General features: G+C 55.7%; 8 protein-coding genes across 8 annotated transcripts; 5 read left to right on the top strand and 3 right to left on the bottom strand.

The window, feature by feature from the left end:
• Positions 1-1,586: 1,586 nt before the first annotated feature.
• Positions 1,587-2,648, top strand: GMORB2_5922 (uncharacterized protein; the record flags this gene model as incomplete). Its single annotated transcript, XM_035467892.1, has 3 exons — positions 1,587-1,601; positions 1,725-2,496; positions 2,572-2,648. 3 exons carry the CDS (start codon positions 1,587-1,589, stop codon positions 2,646-2,648), a joined length of 864 nt encoding a protein of 287 aa, XP_035322858.1.
• A 1,150-nt stretch (positions 2,649-3,798) lies between these two features.
• Positions 3,799-5,476, bottom strand: GMORB2_5921 (Protein of unknown function (DUF1762); the record flags this gene model as incomplete). The annotated part of the gene is made up of 3 exons (XM_035467891.1): positions 3,799-4,028; positions 4,212-5,315; positions 5,404-5,476. The coding sequence occupies 3 exons, from the start codon at positions 5,474-5,476 to the stop codon at positions 3,799-3,801; spliced, it is 1,407 nt and encodes a 468-aa protein (XP_035322857.1).
• A 347-nt stretch (positions 5,477-5,823) lies between these two features.
• Positions 5,824-7,392, bottom strand: GMORB2_5920 (MFS transporter, SP family, solute carrier family 2 (facilitated glucose transporter), member 8; the record flags this gene model as incomplete). The annotated part of the gene is made up of 1 exon (XM_035467890.1): positions 5,824-7,392. The coding sequence occupies one exon, from the start codon at positions 7,390-7,392 to the stop codon at positions 5,824-5,826; it is 1,569 nt and encodes a 522-aa protein (XP_035322856.1).
• Positions 7,393-8,000: 608 nt separating this feature from the next.
• On the bottom strand, positions 8,001-9,266 carry GMORB2_5919 (Pfam:DUF3468; the record flags this gene model as incomplete). The annotated part of the gene is made up of 4 exons (XM_035467889.1): positions 8,001-8,431; positions 8,540-8,717; positions 8,823-8,968; positions 9,116-9,266. The coding sequence occupies 4 exons, from the start codon at positions 9,264-9,266 to the stop codon at positions 8,001-8,003; spliced, it is 906 nt and encodes a 301-aa protein (XP_035322855.1).
• Positions 9,267-10,962: 1,696 nt separating this feature from the next.
• Positions 10,963-11,295, top strand: GMORB2_5918 (uncharacterized protein; the record flags this gene model as incomplete). The annotated part of the gene is made up of 2 exons (XM_035467888.1): positions 10,963-11,221; positions 11,279-11,295. The coding sequence occupies 2 exons, from the start codon at positions 10,963-10,965 to the stop codon at positions 11,293-11,295; spliced, it is 276 nt and encodes a 91-aa protein (XP_035322854.1).
• A 251-nt stretch (positions 11,296-11,546) lies between these two features.
• On the top strand, positions 11,547-12,466 carry GMORB2_5917 (DEAD/DEAH box helicase; the record flags this gene model as incomplete). Its single annotated transcript, XM_035467887.1, has 2 exons — positions 11,547-11,633; positions 11,750-12,466. 2 exons carry the CDS (start codon positions 11,547-11,549, stop codon positions 12,464-12,466), a joined length of 804 nt encoding a protein of 267 aa, XP_035322853.1.
• A 587-nt stretch (positions 12,467-13,053) lies between these two features.
• Positions 13,054-14,886, top strand: GMORB2_5916 (ATP-dependent RNA helicase MRH4, mitochondrial; the record flags this gene model as incomplete). Its single annotated transcript, XM_035467886.1, has 1 exon — positions 13,054-14,886. The coding sequence occupies one exon, from the start codon at positions 13,054-13,056 to the stop codon at positions 14,884-14,886; it is 1,833 nt and encodes a 610-aa protein (XP_035322852.1).
• Positions 14,887-15,435: 549 nt separating this feature from the next.
• Positions 15,436-17,298, top strand: GMORB2_5915 (DEAD/DEAH box helicase; the record flags this gene model as incomplete). The annotated part of the gene is made up of 1 exon (XM_035467885.1): positions 15,436-17,298. One exon carries the CDS (start codon positions 15,436-15,438, stop codon positions 17,296-17,298), a length of 1,863 nt encoding a protein of 620 aa, XP_035322851.1.
• Positions 17,299-17,364: the final 66 nt, after the last annotated feature.

Raw genomic sequence — 17,364 nt, 5'->3', positions numbered from 1 at the left:
TTATTACCATGTCTATCGCGCAGGGCGCACCAAGATGAGCAAACTCCACCGACACACTAGAAAGAATAGAGTATATAGATATCATATATATTATCGAGAAAAAAAAAATCAAAAAGAAGAACATGCGTCGACAAGTTGCTTGAGCTAACCCATCCAGACAGATATACGCACTACGCACACACACACACACACACACACACACATACACGCCCTGCTTCAAGACGCCGCAGGTACGACTTTGCTTGTAGACACTTTTCTTTCTTTTTTCGACTGCAGTAATGTACTTGATCCTCTCTAGGATGGAGGGCAACGGACCAGCTCAAGAATCCCAACCTTGGTACGCTGTTGTCATCTGGGATCGGGAGAGCGGGGGGAAGGGGAAGGGGGGGGGGGGGGGGGGGGGGGGGGGGGGGGGGGGGGGGGGGGGGGGGTTTTTTTTTTTTTGTTTTTTTTTTTTCCCCCCCCCCCCCCCCCCCCCTTTCAAGGTAAGTGCTGTGGCACTCTCTCTTTCTCTCCCTCTCAGACCCTCCCCCCCCCCCCGGGTGAATCAAAGACACAATCATCATGTCTGTGTATGTGCGTGTATGAACTGTGGTTAGGGGCCCTCCTTCCTTTTCTTTTTTGGCCTCTACTACTCGCCACTCTACCTTGATCCGGCAGTCCTCGGCAGTACAAGTTGATTCAGTTATATACTCGTTTTTTTTTCTTGCGGATCAACGAAAGAAGAAACGACCACGCTTTTACTACTATCGAGTACTCATCTTACAACTACTACTGATATGTAGAGCACAATAGCGGTACTATAATATCCTCTCCATCTTGCCCCTTCTCTCTATCTCTCTCTCTCTCTCCATCTTCCTCTCATTATCCCTCGGCGGTCAGACAGACATTCATCCACACACACACACACACACACACACACACACACGCAGAGTACAAGAAGAAAGGGTCTTGGCTTCGCTGGTCCCCCCCGCCCCCTCCTTCATCCTTGCGTGTGCTGTTGTTGATTCAGTCCTTCTTCGTCAATAGATCGCCTTCTTATTTATTGTCCCTCCCTCCCCCCTCCGACCATTCGTTCTTGTTTTTCCTTACTACTTTTCCCCCGCCCCTCCTCCTTCCCTTCCCACAGTCTTAGACCTCTTGTGTCTTATCATATCAACCGTCGGGAACCATCCGCTCGCTACCTTTCATCTGCTTTCGGAGAGATAATAAACAAACATCTACTACCTTGTTGATACCCTCCCCCCCCTCCCCTCTCTGGATATATAACGGAGCAGAAGAAGGAGCGGGAAGAGAGACAAGAACCAGAAAGCCCATATCCTGGGCCTCTAGAAAAACCATGGTGATAGTCCTGGAGCAGCAACAACAACAACGACAGCAACAACGACAACGGCGACAGCAACGACCAGAGTACTACGCTTCACCGACGAGGGACATGACCAAGATGAATATCCACACCATCACCGATCTCAAGACGCCGCCGCCCTCGAGGCGAAGCTCCTACGAGTGGGAGACGGAGTCCCGCCGCTCGTCTCTGCACGACCTGCTCCCTCACACGCCGCCACAGTCAACTTCTGGAAGTCCTCATGTCAAGTCTGAATGTGAGTGGTGTGCTCCGAGATGTGCTGATATAATCAACAGCTATTCAGGAGGCCGTCGTCTCATGTGCATGTATCTGCGTGTGTATGCTGACCATCCATGTCCTCCCAGTCTCACTCCCCAAGGCCCAAATCTCGGAGCACTTCCCTGTACGCCTTCACTACCCCAACACGCCCATCACCTCGCCCATCCGACTCCCCAGCCTCGAGGAGTTTGACCAGGGAGTCGAGGCCCTGGCCAGGTCATACAGCCCTCCACCTTCATGGACAGCACCTTCGCAGTCGACGGCGACACTGCCCAGCATCAGCCAGGCCGTCTACGACCAGAAGCCTCTCCCTACTCTGCTTCAGCACCACCACCACCACCACCAAAACCACCATCATGCCTACTCTCGGCAGCAGCAGCAGCAGCAGCAGCAGCAGCAGCATCCTCTGGCCGGATCGCCCCAGAACCACCACGGCTATCACTCCGGCTACTCCCCCATGGGAGACGGATACCCCTCCCCCCCGCCCGACCTGGAGAACCGCCACTGCAACAAGAAGTACACGACCGAGGAGGGCGACTTCATCATCTACGCCTGGCACGACAAGAAGCAGAAGTGGCAGAGCATCCAGAAAGACTTTGCCCGCCTGTTCGGCACCACGCCCGAGCGCACCATCCAGGGTCTCCAGGCCTGGTACTACCGCATGAACCAGCGCATTCCCGTCTGGGACCGCGACGGCCACCTCATCTTTGACGACGAGGACGACATCGAGCCCCGCTACATCAGCATCAAGTGCCGCGAGCGCGACGCCGTTCACAAGTCCGAGCCCCTGGGCCTTGCCCAGCGGTACCCCGAGAGGGCCATCCACTATCACTGGGTTGATCCTGAAATCAAGCGTCAGTCGCGCGACTGGGGTACGTTGCCTCATATACATTACTACTCGCTTCCCATCTTTCATACTGACTTGTTTCCCCCTCCCCCCCAAACAGCCGCCAAGAGGACTCAGCAGTACCAGGATCGCAAGGAGAGGAGGAAGCGCAAGGAGCAGAGGAGGTCTCGTCTTTGACGGCCCTCCCCCTCTCCTCTATCTCTCCCGCTTTCTTGTCAGTCATCAACACGACTCTTGACCTTTGATCACCGCCATGCTCAAACTCTCACATTTGACGACCAAAATCTGCCTTAATGCGCTCACGACATGGCCATCTTGTACAATCACTTTTCTTTTTCTGTTCTTCTTGTCCCCTCACTCATACACTCATTTGGATTATTCTTCCTTGCAGTCACAATCACAAAAGGTGGGCTGGTAATGGGAAACCCTAGGCCTTCCTTTTTTTTTTCACATTGTATTTTGCGCAATCATTGTACTATTAGAGTCCTTGAATAGGACTCAGATTTCGGGTTTTTTCTTTTTCTCCTTTCTTCTTTTTCTCTGGATATTTCTTGTTTCCACAACACTGACATACACAAATACTACCCCTGAAAATGGGGGGGGGGGGCGGCGGAGAGAGAAAACGGGACGATGAGAATGATTTTTTCTTCTTTACTTTTCTAGGAAGTCTAATGAGGAGGATGGCACCTTTCTTTTTTTTTTCTCTTGCTGAAGACGACTTATGGATGGAAATGATGGGATGGGAATGGAAATGCGGTGTACAATGTTTCTGGGGAGAGGGGCAAGGGATGGGAGGGAGGAGGAGGTCGGACAGAACGGACAGTGTGGGCGGATGCAAGGGGGAATTCGTCAACAAAAAGGACAGACGTCTTCTTCCGTCCAACGTCATTTTCCTTTACTCTTATCTTCCATTCCCCTTTTTTTCTTGTCTATTAATCTTGTTCTCTTTTTCTTGTTTGGTTCATAAACAAAACAAAACAAAAAACCCCAAAAAAAAGCTAGCGGGAAATCTTTTAGCATCGATACCCTTTCCCGACAATCTGACTCGAATATATAATTTTATATCAAGTCTATCTGGATTGATGCGTGTGAACACTTCTTCGCCAACATGTGCCTGGCCCGGACCAGGATTACATGATTGATAGTCGTTGGAATCATCTATGGTGTACTGATATTACCGATTGGCTCGCGGGATATCAATAAATGCTCGAGAATGGAAATGCATGTTTGACAAGATGGCATCGGCAAAGACAGAGGAGGCGGGGAAGAAATAGAGAGAGTGTGAGCATAAGAGTGTGATGAGAGACAGACAAAGGGAGAGGACGGATCAGCGCATCCGAGTCTTGGCCCGCTGCATATAAGCCTTTATACGAGCCATGGCCAGATCATCGTCCTCGCGATCCTCATCGCCCTCAAAGGCCATGTCATCGTCGTCCTGACCCTCCGCGTCAAACTCGTTATTATCGAATTCCTCGTCGTCGGAGGCGTTTCCCGTACGGTAGTAGTATGCGTGACGGTTGAATTCGTCGTCCGAGTCTACCTCGTCTTCTGGGTAATCTGCCGTATAATGATTTTCGGCTTTATTTTGTTCTCTTGATTAGTTTTCTTTTCCCATCTTTTCGTATGTGCGCGCGTGTGTGTTGTGTATGTGTATGTGTGTGAGTTTAAAGGAGGGCCGGGGGAGATGGAAAAAAAAAAAAAAAGAAAGAGGGGGAAAAAAAGAGGGAAGGATAACCCTACCATTTTCATCTTCATCGTCCTCAAGAAAATCATCATCCTCATCAAACTCTGGACCGAAAAACAGTACATCGTCCTCCTCACCCTCCAGGATCAACAGACCTACGTCTCCGGGAAGGATGTCTACGGTCATGGAAGCCGCCGGGACGCGAACGTACTCCTCAATGACCCAGTCACTATCATCTCCCTCATCGTCCACCTCCTCCCCATCGTCCTGAACCTGGACCATCTCCACGTCTCCTTCTTCTTTTTCTGCATCCTCGACCTGGCCTGGGTGTCTCTCCCTGAACCTCTGAGAGGGAGCTTTGGGGCGCAGCTTGCTGCTGCTGCTGCTGCTGCTGCTGCTCTGCTGTCGCTGCTGGCGTTGGCGCTGATGTTCCTCCTCGCGAGCCTTGTCGTCATCCATGGCCTGCAGGTTGGCCCCTATAGTTGACAGGACCCACTGGTTCATATCCGCGGCGATCTTATCCATGTCCTCCGCGTGGGGGGCCGCCGAGGACGCAGGTAGTGAGGGCGTAGGTGTGGCTGCCCCGCTGACGCTGGCAGTCTCCCCCCCCTGGTCCTCTTGCGTCTTCTTGACTCGCGACGTGCGCGGCTTCTTGAGCTTGGGTTCGGGCTGCGGCTGCGGCTGTGGCTGCGGCTGCGGCTGCCCCTGATCCGATCTAATGGCTTGGTCATCCCGAGATTTGGGTTTGCGGCTGCTGTTGCGCTCTACAAAAACGGCTGCTGCCCTCTTCTTGGATATGCCACCGCTCCCCCCCCACGTTGCCGACGCTGCATTCAGCATGGCGGCACGTGAGAGGTGGAATCTTCGAGGTTGCTGCTGCTGCTGCTGCTGCTGCTGCTGCTGCTGCTGATCATGGAGACCGGTTAGCTTTCGCAGACTATGGCGCGGAGTGAGCGTCTTTCGCAGGGTAGGCTGCTGCTGCGCATCGTTGTTGTCAGTCGGTTTATATACGTGTATCACCGGTTGTTGGGCGTCGTCTCGCGGCACGGCCGGTGGTGCATCCGGCCCCGTTGACGTGACTGGTCTCTTGGTTCCATCACGTCGCTGGTAGACCACGTTGTTTCCCGTGCGGTGTCGCTTCGTCCCCTCGGAATCCAGCTCTGTGTTTCATATATGGCGATTAGCAAACGAACAGATCAGGGAGGAGAAGAAGAAGAAGGGGTGGGGATGGGTAGACGAGGTACGCACGGAGAAAGGTGACAGGCGTCTCATCCATGCGTTTCCGCTTGACGCGGATCGTCTGCGGGGGAACGAACGACATCTCTATGTGCGACAGTCAGGGGAGCTACTTTGTAGATGTTGGTGGGTAAGATGTGGATTAAAGATTGATGGTCTGCGGTTTGTCTCGGGGAGTCAGTGACTTGGGTTGATGGTGGGGTAACGTCAAAAGAAGTTTTGTGGTGCCGTTTTGTTTTAGTTCTTTTTTCTTTTCTTTTTCTTTTCGGTACACGCTTCCAGAGACATCAGACAACAAACGTCATCTCCTACACAACGTTTCTCATAATGATAACAACAACAACAATAATAATAATATGAAGAAGAAGAAGAAGAAGAATAAGAAGAAAAAATAATAATAACAAGGCGACTCTATTCATGGAAACAAAGGATCTATTCTAATTCCTCGTTCGCTGCAACGACCCCATTGATCTGGTATCTGGAAAACATGCGACTAGATATCTTCTTCTCAAACATGATATCTAGCTCCTCAAATGTCCGACCCTTGGTTTCTGGCAGGAAGAAGTAGCAGTAGGCCACGCAGAACACCGAGAGTCCGGCGAAGAGGAAGCCGATCTTTCCTCTCCAGTTCCCTCGATCCTCATTCATGGCATAGGGGATGACGGCGGCGAAAAGGATGGATATGACTTGGACGGCCACGGTGGACAGCCCGACCGTGATGCCGCGCAGCCTCACGGACGACACCTCGGATAGCAAGACGTAGCAGTAGGGCCCCAGCGTGATGTCGTACACAAAGTTGCACACGACGATGAGGGCGCACTGGGCCCACGCGAAGGCACCCGCGCCAGCGCCAGCAGCATCCTCCTCCCTGGGTGCCAGGTCCAGCGTCGCGATGACGAAGCACAGCGTCATGAGCGCCGAGGTGCCCCAGAGATAGGCTGTGCGGCGTCCGACGTAGGGCATCATCAGCCAGGACAGCAGATTGCCGACGAAGCCTATAGACGTGAGGCCGAGGTTCATGCTGAACGCGTCCGAGGCGCTCAGCCCGGCCAGCCGGAAGAAGTACACGGCATAGCTGATGAAGAGCACGTTCCCCGTGAGGCCCTGCATGATGTACGCCATGACGCAAATCGTCAGCCGACGCAGGTCGGCTCCCCTGAAGACGTCGAGGGACAGGGCCGACAGACTAGGCGCCGACGACCCATCTTCACCGCCACCATCATCCCCCGCCACGGACTTGAGCGCCTGCTCCAGACGCACCGTCTCGCGTACATGCGCCAGCTTGAGACCCGGGTCGACGGCCGACGACGCCAACCGGCGTATAGACCTGGCGGCCTCGTCGACGTGTCCTCTCCTAGCCAGCCAGAAGGGCGGGTCCGGGCAGAAGTACACCGACAGGAGGATGACACCCGGCAGCGCCCACTGCGCCGCGATGGGCCCCAGGTACGCCGCCCTGCCGTCGATCGTCTCCGTACCCTTGAGGATGCCCGACGCGGTGAACTGCCCCACCACGAACGCCAGGTTGGTCATGGACGCCGCGAACCCCCGCAGCGCCATCGGGCATATCTCCCCGATGTACGCGCTCGCACAGATGGGGAAGAAGCTCACCGCGAAGCCGTTGAGCAGGTCCCCGGCGAACAGCTGCGCCGGCGTCTGGCTGTAGAACTGCACCAAGGTGAAGGCCACCGACAGGCAGCAGCACGCCGACATCATGACCCGCGGACCGAGCCCATCGTATGCCGGACCCGAGAGCACCGCGCCCGCTAGACAGCCCAGGTTGTTGGCATAGTTGAACGCTCCCAACCAGTGCGCCTCGATGACCCATTCCCCCGGTCGGAACTCGTACCCGTACTGCCGCCGAAACGGCTCCAGACCCACCAGGGAACCAACTATTGACCCGTCCACGCCCTTGAGAACCGTGGCCAGGTTCACGTACAGCGCCCACAGGACCGCTGGGTAGTGCTCCTGGAAGGCTTGCCAGAACGTCGACGAGTGTTCCATGTCGGTGTACCGGAGGGACTTTTCGGCCTCGGAGAGCTCCCACGCATGCGACTGCGACTGCTCCTTCTCACGAGTGTCCTCGGGGGTGTTTTCGGGCGCTCCCGCCGAGGGTCGCGGGGACGATATCTCCTCCATTGGCGTGGGACAGTGCTTTAGGTTGGACAAGGTGGAATCGTTGATCCTTACCTGCTGGCCAGCAGACGCACCTCGTCTTGTGCAGCTCGTCGTGTGCAACTCAATTGACACAACCTACTCCATGAGTAGTAGCTTCGCTGTCAGAAATTTCCAAGTGGTGTGGGAGAAGATGCATAGTGGGGGGGGGGGGGGGGGGGGGGGGGGGGGGGGGGGGGGCCGGGGGGGGGGTTGTTATGGTTTTTAATATGGTTAATGTGAGTGTGGGGGGAGGAGGGGGGCTCTTGCAAGTTTTTTTCCTCTTCTTGTTCCTTTGCTTTGTCGCCAATCTTCTTCGGCTGCCGCTGGTGTTGATATGCATACATTCTATATAATACTACAACATCGTATCGTGGTAAATTTTGTATATACGAGCGAATTTGGTATTACCTTTTTCGAACATTGTCCCACTGTTGACCTCGCGGTGTACTGTACTACTAGAACAGATCAGCCGTCCGTTGGCGATGCTTCCATATGGCCTCTATGCAATCGATACCGCCCTTCACCGTAGATGCCCTCTGGGCATCCTTGGCGCTCCGTATGTCCTCAATATCAGAGCGCACCCTCCGGAGGGAGGGCAGCATGCGCAGATGGTGCATCTCGTCGAACCTGGAGCGCACGAGGTGGCGGTGATGTTCGTCGACAGCCTCACAACCGGCAGTCCAGATGGGCCATACAGTCCAGATGGACCACACGTGGGCCGAAGCCATGCTGGAGGTCGCCGGTATGCTGGCCAGAAGTCGCAGACAGGCGTCGACGTGTTCGGGCGATGCTCCGGTGCGGTAGGCCACGCGGGTAAGATAGATGGAGGCGGCCTGGCGGTATGCCTCGGCGGTGTTTTCGATGACGTCGTCGTCCTCACAGTTGCCTGTAGAGCATCACTGAAGCGCTGTGAGCACGCTGCGCAAATGGCTGCTGTAGGCCAGCATGGTGGGCTCGTCCACGCAGTGCATGTGACTGATGTGCCCGACCACACGGACCACGGCTGTCCGCCGACGCAGATTCCCTAGCCCTTCGACCACGATGCCGTCCTGACCCACGTTCGAGAGTTGACTGGACCCCCTGGTCACAGATGCCAGCACATCTTGATACAGGTACCTCCCCAGGAGGAAGCTGCCTGTGGAGGACGACGCCCACCGGTCTGGCGGGCGGCTCTGCATCGCGACGTCAGCTCCGACGAGGTGGTTGGCCGGGCTGTCGTCGGCCGTTGCGAAGAGCCGATCGGCCAGCTAGAGCATCAGGATCGTGGAGAGCGACACCTCTGCCTCGGCCGAAGTTGACGGTCCACCGGAGACTGGAAAATGGCTTTCAGCCGGTGTCTCCGCCCAGCCATTTCCATCGAGATGCACTCGCTGCCTTGCTGCATGAGTGACAGGTGCCACGCCGACATGGACAGGCGTGGCGGCTCTCAAGATGGGCGAGGCGATGATCAGGGACGTCAGATGTGTCAAGTAGGGAGGGTTTTATTGGCGGGCCCGTCCGCCATGGACGTGACGGTGGCGAGGACCGTCATCCAGTGGTGGAAGAGCCGCCTGGTCCAGGACGGAGATACCTCCGGGGGCTAAGTGTTGATCCAGGCCGTTCTTTGCGGGCGCTGTATACGGCCATCCGGACAGTGTGGACGCCGTCCTCTTCCTGTCCGTCTCGACTCGACGCGCAGTTGCAGACCGTTGCCCGAGCACTCCCTTCCTAAACGGACGCATCGGCGGCACGGAAGCCGCTCCTCATCACACTTGTGACCGTCACGACAGCGTGTGAGACACTCCGTTCGTGTCCGTTGACGAGGTATTATGCCTGCATCTGTGCGTGTCCCTGAGCACCTCCCGAGAGAGCCTCCTAGCTTGACTCACTCTGTTTCTACGTCTCTGCTGCACTCGCTTTTTGATTGGCGTGTGGCAACAGCCGTCAAGCCCAAAGGATGTGCGTCCCACACCCTCTTCGCTCGACTGCCTTTTAGCTATGGGATAGCGCTGCGCTCGTGGTGTGCGTGAGTATGCGGAAAGGGAAAAAGGATATGGCATGACACTGGAACGAACGATTTTTTTTTCTGCTCTGCCTAATAATGCATGAATGAGCGCAGACAGGTGGGGAAGCCCATGAATCGGGTTGGGTTTACGTACAGATTACATAGAAACTCATCTCGTGACTTCAAAGCAATTCTTTTTCAACGCACCCAACGAACCACCAACGCTGAGGATTCATACAAGGATCCATATCCTGGCAAGTGACTTGGTGGTTCATCATTCAAAAGTCTATATTGATGTCTACGGGTGCGGCAGACACGTTTTCTGGCGGTCGAATGTCGCCCCCCCTTCCCCCTCCCCCGCACTACGCATTGCCCCGGGGAGAAACCCAGATTGTTACTGCCAATGCGAGATCTCCAACGAGCTGGACTGAGCAGGAGGCTTTTGGACGATGCTGAATCTTGCTGTCATAGACGGAACAGGTTTTCAGAAATGCTACCATTACAAGTGCATGGAGTTGATGGCAGGGAAGTCACTCATTCTCAATTGTTAAACTCGGCGAGTGCATTCTAATTTCTAGGTATCATCAATAACACCGGGGGGTGGGGGGGGGGTACCCGGCCAGTGGTGTTGATACTAGTCCAGAGGTAATAATATGCGCTGTAGGACAGGTACAGATTAGAGGTTCCAGGTACTCTTAGCACTGTACAGATTACAGATTACAGGTAATACACAGATTGAAGAGGTAGTAATGATACAGTGGTCATAGCACCAGCGGCCCGTCGGCAAGAACTGTACGGGTACGAAGAGGTGCCCGGGCCTTCCGCCCCCCAGTCAAATCTGTAATACTTGTAATAATAGTACTGCTTCCGTCGCCCCAACCTTGCGCCTTTTTTTTTGTCGTCATCGACGATGGATGAAAGCAATTCACTATAATAATGGTGTTTCTATAACATCCCGACTTTCTCATCATCGTACCACTTTTCCCGGTTCTTCTCTATCCGGACACAATTCTCCGTCCTTGACGTAAAAAACTGCACAAAGCTAAATCGACACCAACATCGATTTATCTCACCATCCACCAACCATAACCTCGTCATCTCCAAATCCCATCATCTGCCGCCACCCAATATTTGGGCAGTACACCACCATATCTACAGCCTACAAGTACCCCCTCCCCCAGACCTTCCTTCCGGGGTCGGCGACATTTCCCCAGGTCACGGACCACACTATTCTCACCCAATATCCCCATACTCGTACATTCCGCACAATCAGTTAACCTCCCACCTCTGTTTTTTTCTTTCTTTTTCTTTCCTTCCTCTCTTCAAATTCCGTCTTGTCGCCATCATCATCCAGTCTTTCTCGACTCCTGTGTCTCTTCTACTCCAGTCTCCAGTCTCCAGTCCCTGGTCGTATTGCTCGTACTCGTATCACCATGTCGGCCCAACTCGGCACCACGACTACAGTCACGTTCCATAAGCCCGGCACGACCCCGCCGGTCTTTCTCGCAGGCTCGTTTGTCTCTCCATCGTGGAAACAGCCGCAGGAGATGTCATACGTCCATGAGAGAGACTCGGATGGAGAAAATGTCTACATCTTTTCCAGCACCGTCCATGTCGCTCACGGCCACGATTACCAGTACAAATTCCGGATCGGGCAAGGACCCTGGGTTCTCGATGAGACTAACCACGTAGGTGAGTCGCTATTAAATTCCAGCCTAGACAGTAGACATAGGACATAGGGCCAACAAGCTACGGCGACGCACTGATACCTGTACTACTATGGGGCACTCCTCCACGTATTACTCGTGCCTACCAACCCTGGTTATTGACATGCTGCCGATCGAACGAATCCCCACTGACATACGTCACTATATTCCTACTGTTACTTTACTGCATAGCCACGGATGACCAAGGCAATAAGAATAACTTTGTCACGATCCCCCCGATTCTCCGTCCCGCTGCTCATCCAGTTTCCACCCAGATTCTGAGCCACCACACTCATAGTCCCGTCACAGACATGTCCACCGACAGATCTTCTACTCCAGCAGACAAGGTCGCCGACACGGCTGCCGACGTCGCTGACACGGCTCAGGAACTTGATGGTGTAAGTGCTCGCTGATCATCACCCCTTATTGCCCCTCTCTGCCCTCGTCTCTCCACCGAGACCCGATATCTGCATACATGCATAACGGGAATCGTCAGACTGACAATTCCCACCAGCCTGGCCTCGAACCTACAGATGCCGCTGGCTCACCAGAGCATCATGAGCCAAAAACACCCCTATTCTCCCACGAGAATCTGAGCTCCTACGAATCCATGCTGGACGGCAGCAGGCAGGATACTAGAAGCCGCCTGTTCTCCCACGAGGATCTAAGCCCGTACGATGCCACAGTAGACGACAGCAGACAGGATCCCAGGTGTCGTCTCTTCTCCCACGAGAGCCTGGGTGCGTACGAGCCTCTGGACGACGACATCTACAACGAGTGCCCCGACATGGCACCGGCGACACCCGAGCCCCTGCAGCGGACAAAGTCATCCGCCTCCAGCTTCGCGGTCGACGATGCAACGGACATGAACGATCCCACCATCGAGACATTCCCCAGCGACCGTCTCTCCGTCATGAGCACACTACGCAAGATCCAGTCCAGCTCGAGCCAAGATCACGCCGTCGATGTGCAGGAACCGTATTCACCCCGCTTTGGTAGCGGCACCTGCAACAGCGGTGACCCGAGAATCAGGAGACTCAGCGGTGATTCCGCAGATGACGGCAGCAACTACCTGGCCGAACCACCAATCAACCACAAGATGGTTCCTTTTCCCCGCAGACGTGATAGCCGCGCATCGCACGGCAGCTTGGACAGGGGTGCTACATCGTTGGGTGCCATAGCCGAGGAGCCAAAGAAGGTAGCTGGCAACCCTTCGACTACGCAGTATTAGTCCATCAAGGCCCTGCCATGACATATCACATGGTGTGCAAAAAAAAAAGAAACAGCTTTTTGGTTGGCTGGCCTGCCTTGGCGAGGGGGGCGACGATGGAGGGAAGTGGGAATGATTTGACTTTTTTCAGGTGGCGAGCATTTCAAGGAAACATAACATAGGCTTGTCCATGGTGATCATATGGTCCCATGATGGTTTCCTCCTCTCGAACAAGGGCGGGCATACTATCCTACCAGTAGTACTATTACGACTTACACCTATGCATCGTCGTATCACACTGGGCTTGCGCCAGCATGTCCAGATGCGAGGCACTCTCTTTCATCTGTACCAATACTTTAATCGGTCAGCCTTCTGAAAATTCACTATTATTGTACATTCTACGACTTCGTTCGAGAAACATCATTTTGCATAGATAAAGAGTTGAGGACCATGTCTGTTTATGGCTACCAATGCTCACGCGGGGCACACGTGACCGCGATGAAACCGTACGCAGTTATACAGACCCCATAATAGAACATTAGATCGTGCAGGGGCGAAAAAAAAAAGATACAGTATCTAACACGACAACGCAACATCCGCAGCCCAAGATGATGCGACTGTTGTTATCCCCCAAGGGCCCGGTATGCTCTGCTTGTCTGACGGACACACTCGGAAGACGACCTGTCCTCCCGCAGCAGCCATGGGTCGGACATCGATTCGTTTCTCTCCGCCGAGGACCCAAACAACACCAGGAACGACCCTCGCGCATGGTCCTTGCCGACGACGTGGGTCGGTCACCTACCAACCGACCGCGAGTACGACGCGAAGGTCCCTTTGGTGGGCTGAACCGGAGAGTGGCCAACGTGGACGCTCCATTGCCTCGACGTGGCGGCGGCAGCGCTGGCAGTGATGCAGCAAAGGGCAAGAAGGGCAACTCGGGGGGCAAGGATGAGCGGAAGGCTCTCAAGATGCAGAGGGCCCTAGCTCCCGTGTCATATGGAAGGCGCAACATGACGAAGGAGCGCATGGCGCAATACGAGTCTTTCGATCAGTTTGATCTGCTGCCCAGCGTCAAGGAGGCGCTCATAGGGGAGCTGTTCAAACGGCTCGTCGACGTCAAGCCCACGCCGGTGCAGAGGCTGGCGCTACCCGCGCTGCTGAGCCCGCCACAGCCAGAGCCCGGAGCGGAAGGGTCGATGAAGTCGTTCCTCCTGGCGGCAGAGACGGGATCGGGAAAGACGCTGGCGTACCTCCTGCCTGCCATCAACGCCATCAAGAAGGCCGAAGCGCAGGATGAGATGATCCGCGCATGGAATGAGCGTCGTGACGTCGAGAGGCAACTCCAGGCGTCGGGCAAGGTGAAGAGGGCCCGCCCCTTTGACGAGCCCCACCCGACCATGGCGCGGCCCAAGGCTGTGGTGCTCGTACCTACGACAGAGCTGGCCTCGCAGGTGACGCGGGTGGCCAAGACGCTGTCGCACGTCGTCAAGTTCAAAGCTTGCATGCTCCAGTCGACCATGAAGGCGCAGCAGATCCAGCGGGAGCTGTACGCCCCCGGAGGAGTCGACCTGGTCGTTGCGACCCCCCACCTTCTTTCCTCGATTGCCGAGTCGGACCCCAACGTGCTGTCGCGCGTGACACACCTGGTCGTCGACGAGGCCGACTCTCTGCTGGATCGAAGCTTCTCCCCCCAGACAACGGCCATCATTGAGCGGTCCACGCCTTCGCTGACCCACCTCATCTGCTGTTCGGCCACGATCCCCCGCAAGATGAACAACTACCTGGCCACGACGTACCCGCGCATGCACCGCATAACCACACCCAACCTGCACGCCATCCCGCGCCGCGTCCAGCTCGGTGTGGTGGACGTGTCGCGCGATCCCTACCGCAACAACAAGGACCTCGCCTGTGCCGACGCCCTATACACCATCGGTCGCGAGGCGGCCGCCCACGAAGGCCCCCAGAAGGACGTCATTGACGTCCGTCGTGTTATCGTCTTTGTCAATGAGCGTGAGAAGACGGAGGAGGTTGCCGCTTACCTCCGTACAAAGGGCATCCACGCCGACGCCCTGCATCGCGACACCCCCGAGACGCGCCATGGCGAGATCCTCGACACGTTTACGACCAACGAGACGCTCACCATCCCCGCCCCGAACTCTTCCTCTTCGGGCCCCGGAACTAGGCAGCAGGGTCGTCGCCTGCATAATGTACGCGCCTTGGTCGTCACTGACCTCGCCTCCAGGGGTATCGATACTCTCGCTGTCCGGCATGTCATCCTGTACGACGTGCCGCATACTACGATTGACTTTATTCATCGTCTGGGTCGTGCAGGCCGCATGGGACGTCGCGGCCGCGGTATCGTCTTGTCCGGCAATGATGATAGGAAGGATATCATTGCTGAGGTCAAGAGGAGTATGTTTATGGGCCAGGCGCTCCTCTGACGTGAATCTTGATTTGTCGTATTTGTACTATATTACTATGTATCATCATCACCCCTCGATCATTATAAGAGAGAGAAAAAACCAGGGGGACAGACGAATGTAAAAGCATGGGTTAGAGCATAGACTTGGATTTTCAGTAATATTACTTTGTATAACACAATACATTTTTTTTTTAAAAAAAAAAAAAGAATTGTGATTAACAAGGAGAAGAAGAAGAAGGCAAGCAAGATGAAAACTACCCGTCTTGGTGCTTTTGAAAGGTGTTCATGCTACAGTTTTTGTGGTGTGGATATTTTTTCCCTTGGTTGGGCTGCCTTGGGTGAGTTGTCGCGTTAAACGCGAACGATTGAAGACGCGTCTTGCCATCTTCAACAACACAACAGCGCCGCCAAACGTTAACCTCGAACCCCGCCACAAAAACAGAAACCAGCTCGGCCCTCCCCCACTCTAGCAAGATTGAGAGGGTTGGAATAAAGGAAGAAGGGGAGAAATCATTTACTGAATATTCACATTGTTCTTTGCACACACTCGGAGACGCACATCTACACCATGCCACGTCCCAAACGCACACGTCAGGCCGCCGCGAAGTCTGCTGCTGCTGCTGCTGCTGCACCGGCAGCCAACAACGTTGAGGAACCCGAGACTTCTCGAGGACGGACACGCACATCGACTCGATCCATGAGGACACGCAGGAGCAGTGGCGCCGCAGAGGGGCAGGCCGACAACAACATTGAGAACGATGCATCCGAAGCCGCACCTACTCCCGCAGTCGCACCCGACAACATCAACAACAACAACAGCAGCAGCAGCAGCAGCAGCAGCGATGCCGTCGAGACAGGCCGTCGGGTCACTACCCCACAGCGGCGCGACACTTCAGGCCTCGACCTAGGCGACGACGACATGTTTGGTGACCTAGACGAGAGCTTCGACAAGGAGGCGGGCGGTATCGGCAACCTGATCCCCTCCTCGGGGGGCAGCAGGCGGTTCGGCGACAACTCGTCCGTGTTCGGGGGCGGCAGCAGCCACACAAAGCCGCGCTCGCGGTCCCGCCAATCGAGCATTATCCGCCCCACGAGCAGGGGGGGCAACACGCCCCTCATGAGCTCGTCCCTCAACCTCGGCGCCTTCAGACGCCGGGCTCGCGAGCCGAGTATCCTGGGTACCGCGCGCAAGGCGTTCCCCGACATCAGCCACGTCACCCACAACACCACAAGTGCTGACCAGGAGCCCCACGAGGCGGAGAGTGACGACGACGACGACGAGTCCGTGCCGGAAGCTGAGTCTACGCCCATCAATAACCGACGAGCTACGCGTTCGTCACTTCGCCAGCAGGAGCAGGAGCAGGAGCAGGAGCAGGAGCTGAGTGGTTCGCGTAAGCGCAAGAGTGACGGGAATGATGGCGGTAGTAGCCGACCCGACAAGGTGACACGGACAATACTAGGGGGGCAAGACGAGAATGCGGACGCGAGCGCGGATGCGGCGGACAACGGTGATAGCGATTCCGAGCTGTCGTCCCTCCCCTCGTCACCGTCATCCCTCCCCCGCTTCACCATGGCCGAGAGGCCCGTCACGCCTAGCAATGACAGCCATCAGGACTTCGCCGCTCCCCCCGCTAGCAGCGACGTCGACGGCGACGACATGGACTGGTGGCCCGACATCCACGGGCTAGCCAGGAAGCGCCGACGCCCGTCCGTCGCGGAGCCCCTCGCCGGCCCCTCGGGCAATGCTGCCGACGACGACGGTGGCGACGTGGCCTCGAACGTGTCGTCACCTCCGTCCCTGACGCACTCGCCTAACCTGCACGCCAGAGGGGGCGGCCGCATCGGTGGCGCCTCAAAATCGCACGCGCGCGCCCGTCGTGTCCCGTCGCCTCCGCCCCTGACGACAGCCGATCTGGCCAACTTGCTGCCTAAGCGTCGACACATCAGGGAGCGCCACCACCACGCCCAGGATGATCAAGCAGAGTACGACACTGCAGGTATAGCCCACGACCAGGACGAATTGTCGTTTGTCGGTGCCGATACGCGCCGTCGTGCAACCACCAGGCATAATACTGCTGCTGCTACCGCCGCTGCCGCTGCCGCTGCCGGCAAGAAGAAAGAGAAGCAGGCTGGGGGTCGCCCCGGAACACGCAGCTCCTCGCGTCACACACAAACGTACTCGCGTCGGTCGTCTGACAAGGAAAACGATGATGACGATGACGACCAAGAGGGTGAGGAGAGCATGTTCCAGCCGCTTGCTGATGAGACATTTGACGGCGACACGGCCAGCGACGAGGCGAGGAGGAATGCCCTCTTGTCGGATGAGGAGCTGAAGACTGCAGCTATCAAGTTCAAAGAAGTAGATCGGTGGGAGCTGTCGTTTGAAGAGGCGTCTGAGGCGGAGGAGGTACTTGGTGCTGAGGCTCGATAGAGAGCTTATAGGGTCTCTTTTTTTGCTCTTTTATTCTTATCTTTATTCTAGCCGGTTTCAAAGTCT

This window comes from Geosmithia morbida (genome assembly GCF_012550715.1).
Source record: "Geosmithia morbida isolate 1262 chromosome Unknown scaffold_4, whole genome shotgun sequence".
Lineage (NCBI taxonomy): Eukaryota > Fungi > Ascomycota > Sordariomycetes > Hypocreales > Bionectriaceae > Geosmithia > Geosmithia morbida.
This window is presented reverse-complemented; position numbering and strand designations above follow the sequence as displayed.